Raw genomic sequence first — 17,997 nt, 5'->3', positions numbered from 1 at the left:
CCGCCGCCTGCTGGACTGGAGGGGAAACAACACTCGCTGACGACCAAACGTCGCTGTGATGTTTCTCCAAGGAGATTTTATTACATCATAGTTATACTTCAACTAAACTTTACATCCTATATACACCTTAATCTTATCTAGTATTTGCTGTGCTTCTGTTTTACTGTATTTCGTTAGCAATTTTTGTTTTATATTGCTTTATTGATTTTATTGCGCTATTCTACTTCACTTGATTCTTTTCCCAATACCGAGCCACTACACAGCTCTTAGGATTCCCCTACGTGCTGAATTCCACGGTAACCTTGACTGTATTCATTTTATTGTTAGTAGTGTAGTCACTAAATTATCTTTCACTGCATGTGTTCTGCATCACACATTCAAGCTCATTACAATAATTAGAAATACAGTGTATATCTGAATAATATTTGTATTCTCATGCACTAATATCATTTTATGATATTAGTGCATCATAAAATGATGCACATAAAATGATGCACCCCCCCCACACACACACACACACACGCACACACAAAAAACATATTAAGGATTGTACATTAACATAAAACTGTTGTACACATGCATGATATGCAAACGGCTACCAAACAGCCATCATAATTCGTCATACAATGAGAACAGGACTAATCATCAATTGACAATGACTAATTAATATTAAAATCTGTAACATAATGTATTGTTTGGAGTTTAGTCTGTTACTGTTAATATTTTTACCATTTCTTTTTGGAGCAACTGTAACCCACATTATTTCCTTAGGGATTAGTAAAGTATTCTGATTCTGATTGTTTCAGGATGACCTGCCACTGACCTGCTACTTTGCACTCCAGTATGAACACAAATCCCCCAACTCGAGGATCACCACAACATGATCTAACACTCCTACACCTTACTTCACAGATTCACTTTGTCTAGGGTTTATTTCTGAGATTTCACACAACCCAGGATTCAAATCATGAATACATGATGGGCTTGGATTTACAATATTATGAATGAAATGTGCTCTACTTGGAAGCAGCAGGCCCCCCATCCCCTTTCGACAGCTTGTGTGTGAGACTTTAAATCATCAAACTGTAAATTATAAATTTTCAATTGTTATTGATCCCTTTACCCCGAGTCCTAAAGTGTATATTTATTTTCTTACTCTTCTTATATATATTGTTTGTTTACTTGCACTGCTGTAACTGGAGCCTCGTCCTCTCGTCTCTCTATATACTGGACTGTATGTAGTGGAGATGACAATAAAGTTTACTTTGACTTCAGCAGCGAGCAGGCGCACCGAGGGCTCTCGCGCTCTCTTTTCGCGTATAGAATTTCGAAAAAACATCGGTGCAAATTATAGCTCTGTATTATAATGTCTGGTGTTTTCATGTTTGTTGGTTTGTTTTAATTTTGTTTTATTTTGCGAGTTGGTTATTAGATGCTGCTCCAGCCAGCCAGAGAATCCCCCGCCGCCCTCTCCTCCCTGTGTCGCAAGCAGCAGGCGCACCTCGCAAACGGAGGGCGCCCCAGCAAATGTACGATAGAAAACCGATCGGTGCCTGTACCATTCCCAATATGCGCTGGCTGACGTCGGGACAGCATGAGTACGAGCATTTTATTTTATTTTTTTTTGCCGATGCCCGTGATGCCGCCCCCCACCACGATGCCGCCCCGGGCAACTGCCCATGTCGCCCGTATCTAAAACCGCTACTGCTTTCATGTTTAATTGAGTAAAGAAGTTTCTTCAGTACTTCAGGTTTTACTGGAGTAAAGTTGTTTTGTTTGTTTGCTTGTTTGTTTTTAACACAGGTATCTGTACTTCAACTCAAGCAAGGAAGGTCTGCACTTTTGCCACCTGTGGTTAACACTGGGTCAACACTACAATGGAGTGAGTGCGATGAGGAAAAAGCAAGTCACCCAGCATCTAACGTTTAAAAAGTAACAAAAAATAAACATTCTTAAATTTACATGTTACATGAGGTATCATGGTGGATTTAGTAGTGGATAATAGTAAGCATTCATTTTACTGGAATCCTCGAGTCGCTCCCTTCCTAAGTATCTCCTTCCATATAATTTTTTACCAGGCTAATTTCACCTCTTCCTTACGTTGTTGTTGGGATTCCCTCCTGCACTTCTCAGTGGATGGTGCTAGCAATAACAGCTTCCGGTGCCTATGAGATTGAGCTGTTGCTGGTACTACTAGGCCCAACTAACATATTGCATGTTCATTTATCAAATTTTGCTACATTTATTTTTAGTTTAATTTTCTTTTCTTACCGTTTCAGCTCCACCTTTTCGCCACTTCTTCCACACCACACTGTGTCCAGTTCAGCCATGTTTAAAGGTAAGGATTGCTCAATGATATTTAATAAACTGGAAATTTAGAGCTGACAAGTACGGAAGTTACGGAAAAGGATAAGGGACACCGGAAAAGAAAGAAAAAAAGTGGGCACGTCTTCTTCTTCTTTTTCTTTTGACGAATTCTGAGGAAAAAAAGTAAGAATTCAGAGATTAAAGTCAAAATTCTGAGAAAAAAAAGTCAGAATTACGACTTTTTTCTCAGAATTCTGACTTTAATCTCAGAAATCTGACTTTCTCAAAATTCAGAATTTTGACCTTTTTTCAGAATTCTGAGAGTAAAGTCAGAACTTTCACGTTTTTCTCAGAATTTTGACTTGTGAGTCTCAGGTGTCATTCTTTTCCCCACGCTGGGCCACTGCAGCCAAATTCCACTTTAACCCCTTTACTACCTGGCCACCTAGCTGTAATAATAATAATAATAATGATGATGATGATGATGATTTCAACTTCTGTAACAACAGAATTCCTAAAATATGCAGTAAATTATTTATTTAAATTATTATTATTTGTTATTTTGCTTCACACCTGAAAGCTCAAGACTAAGAGGAAACACTGTGGTGCTGATGAATAATCTTATGTCATGGAGGGCATTCAGAGTAAAAATCTTTGTTAAACTCTGCATGCAGATCCATCTGCTGTGGTGACCTCTTGCAAGAAACTAGAATAAGTTTCTATTTTGCTTTGCTTTTTTCTATTTAATTGAGCTTTTTGGGGGATTTTTTTAAAATGTAATTAAGCTATACTGTTTTTTATTAAACGGCTCTACACAGTTAAAGCTACTTTGTAATAACTATGTTCTTTTGATGAGTCAAAACTAGAATATCTCACCCCAACCTTTAGCTTAAATAAAGCATTTCTTATCCTATCTTTAAAAAACATATCCCCTGGAGGGCTTGCAAGTTTTTGTGAGATATATGAGATTATTTACTCTGCTATAATTGTCTTGCTGGTGTATAAACAAAGGCCTTGTACACAAAAAAGTTTTTTAATGACTCGTTTTATATCTGCAAACTAGAATTACTGTGGATAAAACTGTAAATTCGAGGGCATTAATAATATTTTTCATTTCCTCTGTAAATTAATAGTTAAATGATGAAACCAACAATATTTATGGCTACACAAAACAGTGCAATAACCATCCAGGGTTTTTTTTCTCTTCGTTCCTTTAAACATTATTATGATCATGGGAGAAATATGGTTTGTAAACAGACATAAACCCATAGACCACCACTATATGCTGACAATCAACAGTGATAATCAATAATCAGACACATAAAAAGCACGTGAATATACAGTATAGACAAAAACACACAGACACACACACGCATGAAATAAAAGGCAGCAAATCAAGCCAAAAATATAAACGCTACTTAATGCTACTTTCCTTTTAAAACCAGCAGCATACTTGCTGTAAAGTGCAGGTGTTGTGGTCTCCATTATGTTAGAGATTCAGTCTTTCTGGTATAAATGGAATCTAATGCACTTTGTCTTTGTGTGTGTGTGTTACTATACTTATGGGGACCAAATGCCCATCCCCATTAGTTTGAAGGCATTTTTGAGGCTCAAAATGTGGTTTTAGTGTCAGGGTTACTATTAGGTTATGGTTAGGTTTAGAGGGTTAGGGTTAGGCATTCATTTTTCATGGTTCGGGTTAGGGTAAGATGCCAGGAAAAGCATTATGTCAATTAAATGTCCCCACTAACATATGAAAATGAGTGTGAGTGTGTGTGTGTGTGTGTGTGTGTTAACTACAGTTGGCAGTTCCTCTTTTTCATCTACACGCCTTGAATTCTTAACTTATGACTTGATCAGAGCGTTACATTGGGAAAAAAAAGACTGCAGAAAAGCTGGTGATAGCTCAGCACTTAAAAATGTATGGTAGAAGAAATGACATCGAAAAATGTTCAAAGGGACGGAAATGGTTCTACAGCTGCACTTTGTCACCATTGTTGGGAATGCGGTGTAACCAGGGTCCAAATCAATGTAGTAACCAAAGCACACAAAACTTGCCAGTTGTGGATATGTTCAATCGGTATTTGACCTTTATCATTGTGGCCCTACTGGTTTGTTTAGAAGCTGGCACAAAGCAAAGCACACGCCTGTTTTCTGACTTGGCCTAAGGCAGTTCCATATTTCCACACGTTCAGTGTTAAGTCGCTGTGATTTTATCCTTAAGTCTGAGGGCTGTGTCAAAATAAGATAACTGCTCCATCATCTCCAGAGATGATGATGCGGTGAAAGAAGTCATCTGGTATCCGTTATGCTGTCATAATTCTAAAATGATTACAAATCGTTCCATGCAAAGCTCGAAAATCGAACCCAAGAAATGTCTGAGAGAAAATACGACTTTTCTTTTTTTTTATTACTTAGTTTTTAATAAAGGTTTTACATATTTTTACAACAGAAAAGGAAAACAACAAACAACCAAAAACAACAATAACAAAACAAGCAGTCGACTGGAAAGCACAGCTTTTTCCCACAAAGCAATTCTGGCAGTGAGAACATGACTTTATATTCATGAATTGACAGCACATCTACAGATGTAAGAGCAGCTTAGGAGAGGCATGCAGAAGTTTATATAGATGTGAGTAGGCACAAACAGGAGAAAGAAAAAATAAATTAAATTAAAAAAACAAAACAAAAAACAAAACAAAACAACATTCTAATTTCGGATATATTTCAACCACTTGTCCCATCTTGTGGTATAAATATTAGCTTGCAGCCTTAACAAAACGTTTTTCCATTTTATGAATCTCATTTTTTAAAATGAAAACACGACTTTTCATCAGAATGCCGTGCCAAATAGAGAAAAAAAATGACTCAGGGTTAAGTAAGAGCATGTCAGAATTGTGTGTCTATTTGCATCCCTGTAGATGTCAACAAGCTGTCCAAATGCACTTTGACAGGAAAAGAAAAGTGTGCAGAGTGGCACTCAGAAATGGCCCCCTGGTTGGTTTGCCTTTTAGTAAGAGTGGTAAGCTTTTCTTTCTGTCCTTTGTCAGGGTTGCAGTGGCTGAAAGACGTTTCAGCGCTGATTTATCGACACTGCAGATCAAATTTTATCACAACACTTGCTTGAGATTTTTCAGTTCCATAAATCAGTTAAATCATCAGACTATTTCTGGGAGCTCATTAATAATGGAGAAAAACCCCAAGAATCAGACATTACCAACTAAATCGAGCTGCACGCAACCGTTCATTTTTCAGTCTGCTTGGCTCCATTCTAATGAATTTTACTGACAATTAGGAAGAAACAAAGCCTTCACCGTGGGTGACGAGCATATCCACGCCATATTCTGTGTCATCCCAATTTTTCCACTTAATAGTGCCCATAATAAGTGCTTATTAGAGGTTTATATTCAGAGATAAAACCCTTATCTGCAATTACATCCTGCTGTTGAGTAAAGTGGGAAGTTAGTCAGAGTAGAGATCCTCTTGACACTGAGTTGTGACCCTCCTGCAACCTCTGCCTCAGGATATGACTCTTCAGAGTCTCGGCTGACAAACTAACGCCTTCAGCATCTAAATTAGCTGTCTGACAGACTCTGACACCTGACACGAGTCTGACACCTTTACCTGGATATCTGCAATGGGCTGTTTCCTCTCTACCTGCATGCAGAAAGCAGTTCATCTCAGACTTTCCTCACCTAAGCAAAAGCAAGGAGTCACACTGAGCATTCTGAGTGATGTTGCTGGACTTAAAAAGAAGTCCTAAGATCGTCTTATATCCCCACAATGATATTAGTTTGTCTTTATCTTTAACTTTGTCTGGAGAACTTGATTTGGTTTATGCTCATGTACTGCAATTTGCTGTTTCCATCCACAGCAGTCTGTCTATCCAGATATTTATTTCCTGAACGGATGTGTTGATGTTAATCTAAACATTTAGGGAATGTGGAAGTTGTGATGCAGACTGCAGATTGCTTCACTGTGGGGCTGTGGGCTAGTCCTACAAGTCCAGCAAACCCTGTAGCGTGCATGCAATCATTGCTTATCTAGTAGAGTGCACACAGCTGACAATTGCATTGCGTTTTTTTAATATATTTTATATTTTGCCCGCAGCCCTGGATAGCAACTGTTATTCCTATACCGTAAAGGCATCTGTGCAGTCTGTCAGAAATGCTCACCGAATGCTCAGATGCCTTAGGAAACCCCCTTTTCCCACACCTGTCTGACTTTCTGAAACTACCAATTTGACATTCAACACCTTCACTGGCTATTGGCCAACTGTGCAGGGGTTGGAAAGCAGCCAGAGTCTGAAGTGCTCTTCTTTTTGTTTTTGAACAAATTTACAGCATTTCTGTCTCTTTTCACATGGGGTGAAACATTATAAATATCTTCCAGGAGACAGTGGCAGAAAATGTTGCCTGCAGAGCCCAGACGAGATTTTGAGTCCCATCCCGGACCACTTGAGTAACAATATGCTGAAATGTTACCATGGATTATTTGATCAGTGACGCCAAACACGTGTTGCTTATTGCTACGTTAACTCCTGAGTGACAGCTGGCTTACAGTACGAAACAACACTATCAAACACAACCTCACCTTATCACCTGGCTCCAAACTGCTTAGCTGAAATATACATTTCCAGAATTATGTGCCACAGAAGCACAGCAGCACTACAAGACCTAAACATGTGAATAAAGTAACATATACGTGCTCTTGGCAAACTCCCACTGCACGTGCCTGTGGTGCTTCCCACTCTCGTTTTTGTGTTATGGAAGATGGACACTGTGGATTTAGAAAACATTTCTCAAACAATAGTAAATAGTGAATATATTTGGAACATATTGACATGACGGCATCACAGAGTTTCTGGAGATTTTGAAGCTGCTTATTCATAATGTGAATCTCCCATTTCGAATCTGGCCTGGTGACGATAGAGGCCATTGAAGTAAGTTGTCATGTTCAAGAAAACAGATTAAGGTGATCAGAGCTTTGTGACATGGAGCGCTATCCTGCTGGAAGATGGTGCACTGTGGTCATAAAGGGATGAACATGGTCAGCAACAATGTTTTCAGACCAAGTGCCGTTCCAACCTTTTGTTGTCCAGTTTTGTTAAGGCTGTGTGAACCGGAGCCTCAGATTCTTGGTCTTAGCTGACAGGAATGGGAGCCGGTGTGGTCTTCTGCTGCTGTGGCCCATCTGCGTCAAGGTCAGACTTGTTGCGCATTCAGAAATGCTCTTCTGCATACTTATACTTATAGTGTGTGGTTATTTGAGTAACTGTTGGCTTCCTATGAGCTGGCCTCTGGCATCAACAAGGCATTTTCACCCAGAGTACTGCTGCTCACTTAATATTTTCTCTTTTACAAGCCATTCTAAGCATTTGTGTGGGAAAATCCCAGTAGAGCAGCACTTTCTGAAACTCTCAGACTAGTCTGTCTGGCACCAACGATGATTCCAAGTTTAAAGTCATTTGTGTACAACAGTAGAGATCTGTGGCACATGAATAATCAGTGATACTACTCATTTGAAGGAGAACTTCTTTGCTGGTTTTGCTGATAGTAAGAAGATCATTAGGTGATTATTACCATTAAAAAAACTTTTAATTTGGCTAATCAAGTAATCAAATCATGACACACACTCACATATTGTGTTTTCCAATCCTGCCTTGATGCAATCAAAAACCTCCTGGATTTTCATTAACATTAAAAAGCATCGGCACCCACACAAAAGTTGGGATTTAGAAATGAAGCTCCATTGAATGGGTGGTGTTTGCAGATTTATACACTAGAGGACGCTGCAAGCCAGCAGCTGTTCACCACATAGGCGGCAAAAGGGGAGTTGGCACATTGTTCTCTCAGGGTTGCAGCAATAAATTGCACTAAACCTACAATACTTAAAATTTCCAAGAGATGGCAATAGAGGATCGTGGTGGATCGCACTTCCATCAGGCGCAGGAGTAATTACACACACAGATTAAAATCGACAGGGCACCCATCACCGCTCAACTTCTCAGAATTCAAATGACTTCACGAATGACTTAACAACGAGCAGGAGACGTAGATCATCTTGCGGTTTGTATATTTATTTTAAAGCAACTTCGTTTGTAAAATATAAATACAAATTATGAGATATTTTAATTACAAAGTTAGAACAAAAAGGACAAACAAACCCAAAACAAAACAAAACTGAACACACCAAAAATTACCTTACTGCAGTAGCCTCCTTGTTATGTACAAGCTGTGCCAAGGGGTGAATATCAACATTATCTTAAAACTTTATTATACAATTTTGTAGTTTGCATGTTAAATTACAGACTAAACAGGAAGCAACATTTGAACATCCAGAAAAAAAACTCAAAAAACAACAACAACAGAAAAGCCCCTGAGGCTCAAGCGAGCACTAAAGTCTGAGGAGGGGATGGCCAGGGGGAGAAAAACAGGACATCATGTGCTTCCTATAAACACAAATACCACATTCAATAGCACAGCCTCGGTACTATTCTGTACAACTAACACATGCACAATGTGCCGCGCGCTCACGCACGCCAACCAGTTGCTGACAACACGCTTATGCTCTGTTGCCATACAAAATCTTTCAGAGGGGCGTGTGAGCAAAAAAAAAAAAAAAAATCTCTTGATATTATATATTTATATATATATATATATATATTTATTTATACATATATTAATTTATAAAAATAAGACCATTATTAAGTCTATTGAGTCACAAATATATTGATCCTCAGTTAACAGAGGGAAATGTTTCAGCAGCCCATCAGCCAGTAGGTCAGTCCATCTGTACAGTGCACCAGTGCTGGTCCAGAGTCGGGCCAAAACGCAGGAACTAAAGGTCAGGCTAAGGCATGTCGTCATAACCCCTGCTCGGTTCTAAAGCAAACTGCAGTCGATAATGATCAAGGTTCAGTGGGTCAAAGGGTCAGGATGAGCCCAACTTTTCCACAGCCTTGATTTTGTCCTTGAGTTTGTCACCGGGGTGATCCCAGCGGTCGTCCAGAAACTCCAGTGTGGAGCCCAGCAGGGCTGCGAGCTCTGCGCTGTCTTCCACCAGGTCCAGCAGCTCCTTGCTGTCGGGATGGAAGCCCTCCAGCTCTTCTGGGCAGGAGAAGAGCTGGGACAGAGATGCTTGCCGGTAAAACTCCGCCTCCGCTACCGTCACCACCTCCATGTGAGGGAAGGCCTGCCGGAAACCGCGAGCGGACATCCGCAGCCGACGGAGCACGTCGGAGAATAGCAGCCAGTTTTTTGGCCTGAAAGAGAATAATTAACAGACGTTTAGGAATTTAGGAAAAAACAGAGTTGAAAATGTAATCTGCTTTTGAGATTAATGCTCACCCCTGGGAGAGGGACACCTGGATGTTGTAGCAAGGCAAAAGAGGTCGATCGGAGAACTCAAACTCAAACACCTCCCTTTTATCATCCTCATCTTCATCATCTGGACCTGGGGCGTCTGCTAAAATGTCATAGACACCGCCCTCTTCGGTAGACTCTGGGCACAGAAAAAAGGAAGAGCACGGATCGTTTTTTTAGTGAGCGTCAACATTACCATAAAGCTGCCTTGCCTAAAAGAGGCCAGTGTGACGTACAGACACTGATGATGTTTAAAAATAAAGACTTTGTAAGCACTAAAGGACACACGCAGAGTGCTGATCAGTACTCACCACACACAGCGCTGCCATAGAATTCCCAATAAAGCCCTGGGTCGTCATCTGAGCGGCCCTGAAGGTCGGCAAAATAATCTACGGACAGAGGAGAGGAGCGAAGCCTGTTATTCAAGAGCCAGAGCCCTGGGGACAGGCAACGAGGCAAATACAATTGCCCTTGGAGAATACAGCAGAAAAATGGATAAAGAGTGCAGGAAAAAAAAGAGGAGAGAAGGAGGAGGAGGGTGAGGGGGAGTGTCAAGAGAGAAAAGAGAAACAAACAGAGCAAATGTTTTTGGGGGGAGGAGGGGGGAGGAAGGGAGGGCTGATGGTCAGGGGCCAGCGGCTCTACCACGGGGGAGGAGAGTGGCTGTCTCCGCTGGGTTAGAGCTGGCTCAGTGCAGAGCAGGGCTGCAGACTGATGCCAGGAATCAAACAAGAACCACACACAGTCGCCGAGTGCGCACACACATACACACACACAGAGCGATGGAAACAAACAGGCAGAGGGAGCTGGATAAGCACACCCAGCGAGAGCAAAGTGTGTATTCAGCACATGCGCGTGCACACACACACACTTGCAGAGTGAGAGCTGGGCTTTGTGCCAGTGCTGAGGCGTGGGGCGTCTGGCGTGTGTTTGGAGGGATTAACGGCCTCCAGATGAGTGGGACCAGGTGGAGGGAGGGCAGCAATCGCTTGCACTCGCTCATTTTCTCCGGTGCTCGATCTCCCTGCCGACATCGATCCATCCACCCGCGTTCTCTTCAACATTCAGCACCAGCTTTCGCAGGCGTCTACCTACTCGCATAAACCTCCTCCTGCCACCTGTTTTATTTTCGCCTCCGTTCCGCGATAGTCTCTCCTGCTCGCTACGAGCCCCCGAGTGTCTCTCAGGCAATAGCTTTTAACTAGTTCAGGTAATACCAAGCAGCTGGCTACAGGGGAAACGTGAGCCTGTTTGTGTGTGTATGTGTGCTTTCATTTCCTCCTCCTCCTCCTCCTCCTGTGCACAGATTCGTGTTGACTCAACCCGAGTACAAACATCAAGCCCTCACAACACACACGTCAGACTGTAGCGTGGCAGCCTTGTGAAAAGACAGGCGCTCACATGCACACGTACAAAAGCAGAGTCTCTAGCCAGAGCAAAGCCCATTTCCGCACGTACGCTGAGCAAACACAGTTGCCGTTGCTAAGTAACCAGATAGAGGAGCTCAGAGGCAGCAGCACGCACCCCGGCGGGCTCAGACTCCCTGTCTAACAGGTGGTCGAGGGAGGGAGGGAGGGGGAGAGGAGGGGTAGGGAGGTCGCTGGAGGGGAGACGGGGATGACAGCGACGGACGTGTCGAGCTGTAGTTGGGAGGATTTGCGGAGAGGGCCTCACACCAACAGGTTGCACAGAGGTCAGAGCGCTGAAAGAACAGCAAACAGCGAACAAGCCAAGATGGGAGCTTTCGGGAACCGGGCTCGTGACCGATCTCTTTAACAGTTTACCCTTGCCTCACCTTTTGATGCTCACACTCCGGTGTGCCTTCTGGTTTATGTTTTTTTGTGTGTGCGTGTGTTTTTTGAAAAAGAAATCCTTGCTTCGCGCTGGCTTTTATTTCCCTTTTCTAGCATTGCTGAGTTTTATGATCTGTGGTCAAAGGCACATTAATATTCAAATTTTGTGGCTTTTGCATTTCATTTTGTCTGCATGAGAAAAGAAACGTTCTACCAACTTTAGCTCTTACTACACTGCGATTTTAATAAGGATCTTAAATTCCAAGTCATCTTTTTTTGTTAAGATCTGTTTTGTCTTTCTTCATATTGCAGATAATTCCGACATATGATGGCCTAACTCAGAAGGCTTTGTTTGCAAGCCATCTATCACACGTGCCAAAATGAGACTCAAATGTAAGAATCTGAAGTCAAGGACTCAGTTTAATGTCAATTTTTTTCTTTCATGTGTAAGAAAATCACATTTACCAGTGAGGAAGCGCTCCATGCTGTCGCTGTGGGTCATCTTGAGAAGGCCACGGCCAGAATACGTTGCCAAGGTGGGGTCGGCGCCATAAGACAGCAGGACTCTCACCACATCCAGGTGGTCGTTCTCCACGGCATCGTGAATCGGTCTACACACACAGGGAAGTAAGTTCATTGATTAACTATTGGAGTGGTTTACCAGGATGAGATTAGGGGGAAAATTGCATTTTGCATCATATCTTTACAAGTACATATCAAATTAAAATTATAAGAGGGAAATGTCTTCTTTACCTTCTTCAGAAAATATTTTAAACTAACTCGGATCCACATATCCTTCAGAATCCATGGATAAAATTTATACATGTTGTGGAGGATATTTTTGGGAATTCACTTCTGATCAAACTTACAAGAACGATCTAGCGTCACAAAATATATTTTCCTTATTTAGATTTTCCCTAAACTCAGATGTAGCGAGACATAAAGTAAAATGAAATTCAGATTTATAAGACTACCGTTGTTCTTACTGCAGATGCTGCAAATCTCAAAAGCAAAACTGCATGGGCAATACTCCTGTAAGACCTGAGCACAGTTTCCTAGAACAGACCCCCTAGTGTAAATTTTAATAACACTGCAATGAAAGTACTAGCCTTCCCTTTCCAAAAGTGCAGCTAATCAGCCAAATTACTGCTCTTGTACAATAATGTAAAATAAATCATAATTTTAGTTATGAGAAAGCTCGCGTCACTTTATTGATGGCCAAGCCCTGGTTTTCTTTATTCGGGAATTAATGTAAAACCAAAAAAAGAAAAAAAGAAAATCCCTACATTTCTGCATTTTCCTAAGAGGGGTGTTTATGTAACCGCTGGTGTTTGTGATCGAGTGTGCATGTGCATGAAAGAGTTTGTTTACCTGGTGCCGTCCTGAGCGCTGCAGTTGATGTCAGCCCCGTAATCCAGAAGGTGTTGGACTATGGTGAGCCAGCCGCGGGCGCACGCCTCGTGGAGCGCGCAGTAACCGGCGTAATCTCTGTGATTCACCTCACACACTCTGTTCTCCAGACAGTACAGCACAACCTCCTAAAAAAAAAAAGAAAAAAAAAAAGAGCCAACAAAGAGAGCAGGGCTTAGTGTGTGAGCATCTGCGAAGCAAACACTGCGAGAGCAGCCACACAAGTCAGATGCATGCGCAAACAGTCCTTCCCTTTACGGTTCCTGAGGGAGAAAAATAAAGGAAAGGAGGAACTGAGTGTGTTTCCTGTGCTGGACAAACATACACGCTCGCACACAAATGCTCCATAATACTGGAGCTGGCGCCAAACACATCGAGGAGACCAAGTGTGACTCAACTGTATTTAGCCTGCCAGATTCTCCTCATGCATGTATGTGAGTGTGTGTGTGCGTGTGTGTGTGTGTGTGGCATGGTTGGGCCTGGACGCTGCTGTGGCAGCCAGTTACAATGGCTGGGCTCTGAACACAGCATAATGGAAGCGGAACAAAGAGATTTGATAGCGCCGCTCAAGAGCTGGAAGCGTTTTCTCTGGTCTAGGGCTGTGACAGTTGGAGGTCCAGCACTAAGTAGTCAGACTGGTTTTTATTGGACTGGAGCAGCGTCTGCTGCCATTAAACAGAGACGAGCCAGAGAGACAGAAAGCAGCCTGAAAGTGTGTCGATACAGGGCCCGTTCGAGTCAGACAAGTGTGCTTTTTTTGTTAGTTTGTGCCCTTTTGGATAGGCAACTTAGTGTGGCACTGGCTATTACTAGTATTTGTAAACCCAAATAGATATATCCAGACGTTAAAATAGCTTTGAAATCCAATATGTCCTTAAATTCGCATGAAATGAGCAGTTTTGTGACCACGAGTGGCCCGTCTCCACGACACCAGTAAATTGTCCTTTCACTTTTGAGCCTGTGAAAATGGAAATGCCACGCAGAAATATAGAAAAAAAATAGCTTGAACTCGTTAACATTAACACAATATTTGTCTTAAAACCCCTTGAATTAAAGCTGCATACATTTACATCTTTATTGCTATATTTCATATCAATTGTAGTGGTATATAGAAGCAAAATTATATATAAATATTAGGGGTGCAACGATACACAAAATTCACGGTTCGGTTCGGTTCGATACTTTGGTGTCACGGTTCGATATTTTTTCGATACAAAAAAAATGTTCATGCCTTTTTATTAATTTGTCATTTATTAAATTTTCACGGCACATTCTGCACCACATCTCTGTGCGTTCATCATTTGTTTGAAGCCAGCTCACCTCCTGCAACCACTTTTCAGAGAATACGCGCTTCTTTTGTGGTTCGGACTCCTTCTGACATTTCTTTGGAGGTGGAGGAACATCACAGTAACTGCTTAAAGGAGCTTCTTCGACATCTTTAAGAGTTCTAAACAAATGTCTGTCCTCCTGAAAATCTTATGTACGCAAACACGCGTTGCAACTTCTTATCTTGTGCGGGTTTTTATTTTGACAGCGAATGCGCACCTGCGGACCACTTATGTGCAGCCCTGGTTATTTAGCTCGTCATATTGCAGCCACAGAAATTCTTTTGTCCATGAAACCATAAAGCTGCACTTTCTTTTTTCCTTATAGTCTGATTTGTCATAACCTTTCCGTTTTGTGGTAAGCTTTTCTTTGGCTGTCACTTCTTCACGCTGACCTGTCTTATTTGGCTCAGCAGAACTAAAATATATATCCTGCTGCTTTTACACACGCACTAACATAACGCTCAGCGATTCTCTGCGCGATCAACCTCTCACATGTTTAAGCTGCGGGAGATTTCACTTGTCATGTTTGCATAGTAAGCTAACGATTGATAAGACGATGTCAGAGGAATTGGTGCGCAAATTATCATCACTCACCAATCAGTACTGTCGCTCTCTATACACAGTTCACGCGATTGCAAAGTGAAAGCAAAAAACAAGCGCAAATTCAAACGCGATTTCAGTATGTCACATATTGACAGTGGCCGATGCCAATGACATAATTACCCAGCTACATTTCCAAAAGAATGCAAAAGCATTGACATATATTTTTCCTTCCTAGGATAGGCCGACGGGCAGGGCAGAGATAGATTTTGGTAGCCCGACTGGAAAAAAGCCCCGTCGGGCTAGCGATTTTGCGAGCCCTGTATCTGATTGAGGAATCACTCATCTTTGGAAAAGAGAGTTTATTATGGAGAAATGTCTCTTTCCAAAATAAAAGCTATACTATACGCTTCTTCTGGGCTATATTCTCAGCAGCATATTAAACATATCAGGTCCCCATAAGGAGAATCGTGTGCTAACGGCTGTCTAAATGACTCGGGTAAAGTTTGTAGCATGCTGCTTGTTGTTTTTCTCTGCTTCCACTTGTCTTTGCACTAGGATGATGTCGGAGTAAATGTGCAGTCATATTGGTTGTGTTCCCACTAGTGCTGTCAGCGTAAATCTGAAATGACATTAACGTCACAACACGGCAAATCTCCGTTAACGAGCTACCGCGGATCACCTCATGAGTGGGGCTGGAAGACGTCAACACATTAACGAGCTAACTGCGCTAACACACTAGTTCCCACCAATTGAGCATTGCTGGCACATCCAACATACTGTTTTACTTTTGTCCATGACAGGCTTACCTTCAGGGTCATACATCACATGAAAACCAAAATAGTTCCAAACGCCAGATCTGAATGAGGGTGGGGGAGGTTCAATTTGCCATGTTGCAACTAGCCTAGCTTCTGTCTCGCTAGCTTGCCCTGCGCTCAGTGAATCTGTGTTCGACTACTCCGCCTAGGCTGCACTGTCGAGCGCAGATCCACTGAGCGCTCAACACAGACAGCATCATCAGAAGGAAAGTTGATAAAATAAATTAAAAATGTTGTATCGTTCGATACATATGCGTACCGAACCGAAAGCACTGTATCGAACGGTTCGATATCGATACGAGTATCGTTGCACCCCTAATAAATATATATATTTTTTAAACTTATGGATCCAACTGTAACCACACACACGTGACTCTTATATCCAGACACATTCATACCCTGTCCTGCTGACAGTCCTGTGCCGAGGGGAGCAGAGCTGCTCATCTGAACCTGGGAAATGACTCCAAACTTCCATTTCTATGCTAATTCTAGGCTGCCATCTAGTCCAAGTGTTTATCTCTCTCTCACTCGCGCTTTCAGAACAGGGTGGCTGGAGGGAGGAAGAAGGAAGGAAAGGCAAGCGGAGAGAGAAAACAGACTGACAGAGGGACGAGCAGAGGGTTAGAGAGGACGCGGAACGGGACAGACGAGAGGCAACACCCCGACAGATGACAGATAAATGAATCTGTGGATGAAATCTGCCGGGGCAGTCCTCTGGGCTGCAGCTGATAATAACAAGAGATGAAGGGGTGGTGGGTGGCGGTGTGAAAACGGGGAGGGGTGAAAGGAGTGATCGAGCGAGCGATCGGATGAGCCAGAGAGGCAGGAGAGATAATGGAGAAAGAGAAGGAAGAGGGAAAGCAGGCAAGGAAGAAGTGCAAAATAAAAAGAGGGAGAGAGAGAGAAATGAGGGAAGGTGGAGAGACGCTCCAACTGGTTTTCTTTCACTGCCAACGCTCTGTTTGCCTGCTGGAGAGAGATTCAGGAGCACTGTGCTCAAGCTCCCCTCTGGGGGATTCCACTTGCTGTGTGTGTCTGTGTGTGTGTGTCTGCGTGAGTGAATGAGAGCAAGTGTTAGAGAGACTGACGGGTAGAGAGTGTTGATATGCAGCTTTCCTTGGTCTGTGTCTGTGCGCTCGTGTGCCTTTTTGTGTGTGGCTGTGGAGGAGGCGTAGCGCTAAACCTCCGGAGCCGTGTTTAATATCGCTGGGAGAGAGCGAGGAGCTTAGCATGAGAGCCCCGGCTTCCCGCCAGACAGACACACACACACACACACACACGCACTCCTCCGCAGTAAAATGAGACACCCCTCCCCTCCTCCTCCTCTCGCTCTTTCGCTCCGTCCTCTAATCTCCCTCTCTAGAATGCTTCCCTGCGCTCGCCTGCAATCAATGCATCACTCAGACATTTAACCCCTCGCGGCTCGCAGAGTCTTCGCATACAGCACATGTGGTCATGTCGAGATGAATCACGTGCGCAGACGCACGAGTGGCTTTCCTTTGAATGATGAAGTCTAGGCAGCAAAGTTTGTGCGTGCTCGGAAAAGTGAAATGTGCGGATGATTGAGTGCATGTGTAAAGTGTGCGTGAAAGCCCGGCCCTCCTAGAATGGCACCGCTGGAGGGAGACGGGAAGCCTCAGTATGCAACTACTCATGATGTCAGTCAGACTTAATCTCACACTCAACCACACATATGCCATTTAAGCCAACTTAAAAAGAAGAAGGAAAAACAGGAGGATGTCCCATTCTCATCAGTAACCTGCACATTAAAGCTTCTCCACAGGTGTCTTTTAAATGGGTACGTCCACACTAATCCGGTTTCATTTTAAAACTTCTGCCGCTTTCACATCCACTGTCCAAAATCTCCGGCCGGTTTAGGAGCTCCGAAAATAAACCTTTGGAAGCTCTGCTGACCCAGCCTTTGTGTGAAAATGATGAGATATTGTTTTAATCTGGAGAAACAAAGATAACGCAACACCCGCGTTCACTGATCAAACCATTACAGCTAAGCTTGCGTACTTTTATTTTGAGGTTGTCCTTCTTGTGCCAATGCCAGTGGCTTTTACTAACAATGAAAAATGGTCCTGCCACTGTCCTTACATTTTCTCTGCAACACCGCAAAGTCTGTTTTGGTTTTCTTGTTGCCGCTTCTACCTTCCACCTCGTTGGTAGTCCAGGTGGAAAAAACAAAACCTTGTCTTGAATTTCGTCAATCCTGTTGTGCCGTCGCCTGCTGCACATGCATACCCTGTGGTATGCGAATGGTCTTGCAATAACCATTTACAGTTGTGTTATTGTTGACCATATTCTGTATATTAAACATAGACGGCCTCACGATTTTTTGCTAATAACCAGCAGGGGGCGACTCGTCTCGTTTCAGTCGAGTTGTACTGAAGCCGATGAAAAAAATGCACACGGACTTCCTCATAGACCCTCA

General features: G+C 42.7%; 1 protein-coding gene across 3 annotated transcripts in view; it reads right to left on the bottom strand.

Moving 5' to 3' along the window:
* Window positions 1-8,365: 8,365 nt before the first annotated feature.
* The window catches only part of bcor (BCL6 corepressor), a 39,832-nt gene continuing 30,200 nt past the window's right edge, over window positions 8,366-17,997 (bottom strand). For all 3 annotated transcript variants that reach the window (XM_085134665.1, XM_085134666.1, XM_085134667.1), the window contains 5 exons: window positions 12,836-13,002; window positions 11,930-12,075; window positions 9,983-10,060; window positions 9,657-9,810; window positions 8,366-9,571 (listed from right to left, as the gene is read on the bottom strand). In XM_085134665.1, coding sequence (XP_084990791.1) covers window positions 9,241-9,571; window positions 9,657-9,810; window positions 9,983-10,060; window positions 11,930-12,075; window positions 12,836-13,002 — 876 coding nt within the window. In that variant the 3' untranslated portion in view covers window positions 8,366-9,240. The remainder of the gene's footprint in view (window positions 9,572-9,656; window positions 9,811-9,982; window positions 10,061-11,929; window positions 12,076-12,835; window positions 13,003-17,997) is intronic.

The sequence above is a fragment of the Neolamprologus multifasciatus genome, chromosome 16 (assembly GCF_963576455.1).
Source record: "Neolamprologus multifasciatus chromosome 16, fNeoMul1.2, whole genome shotgun sequence".
NCBI classification, from domain to species: domain Eukaryota; kingdom Metazoa; phylum Chordata; class Actinopteri; order Cichliformes; family Cichlidae; genus Neolamprologus; species Neolamprologus multifasciatus.
The sequence above is the reverse complement of the archived record's forward strand: the minus strand, read 5'-3'. Positions and strand labels throughout refer to the sequence as shown.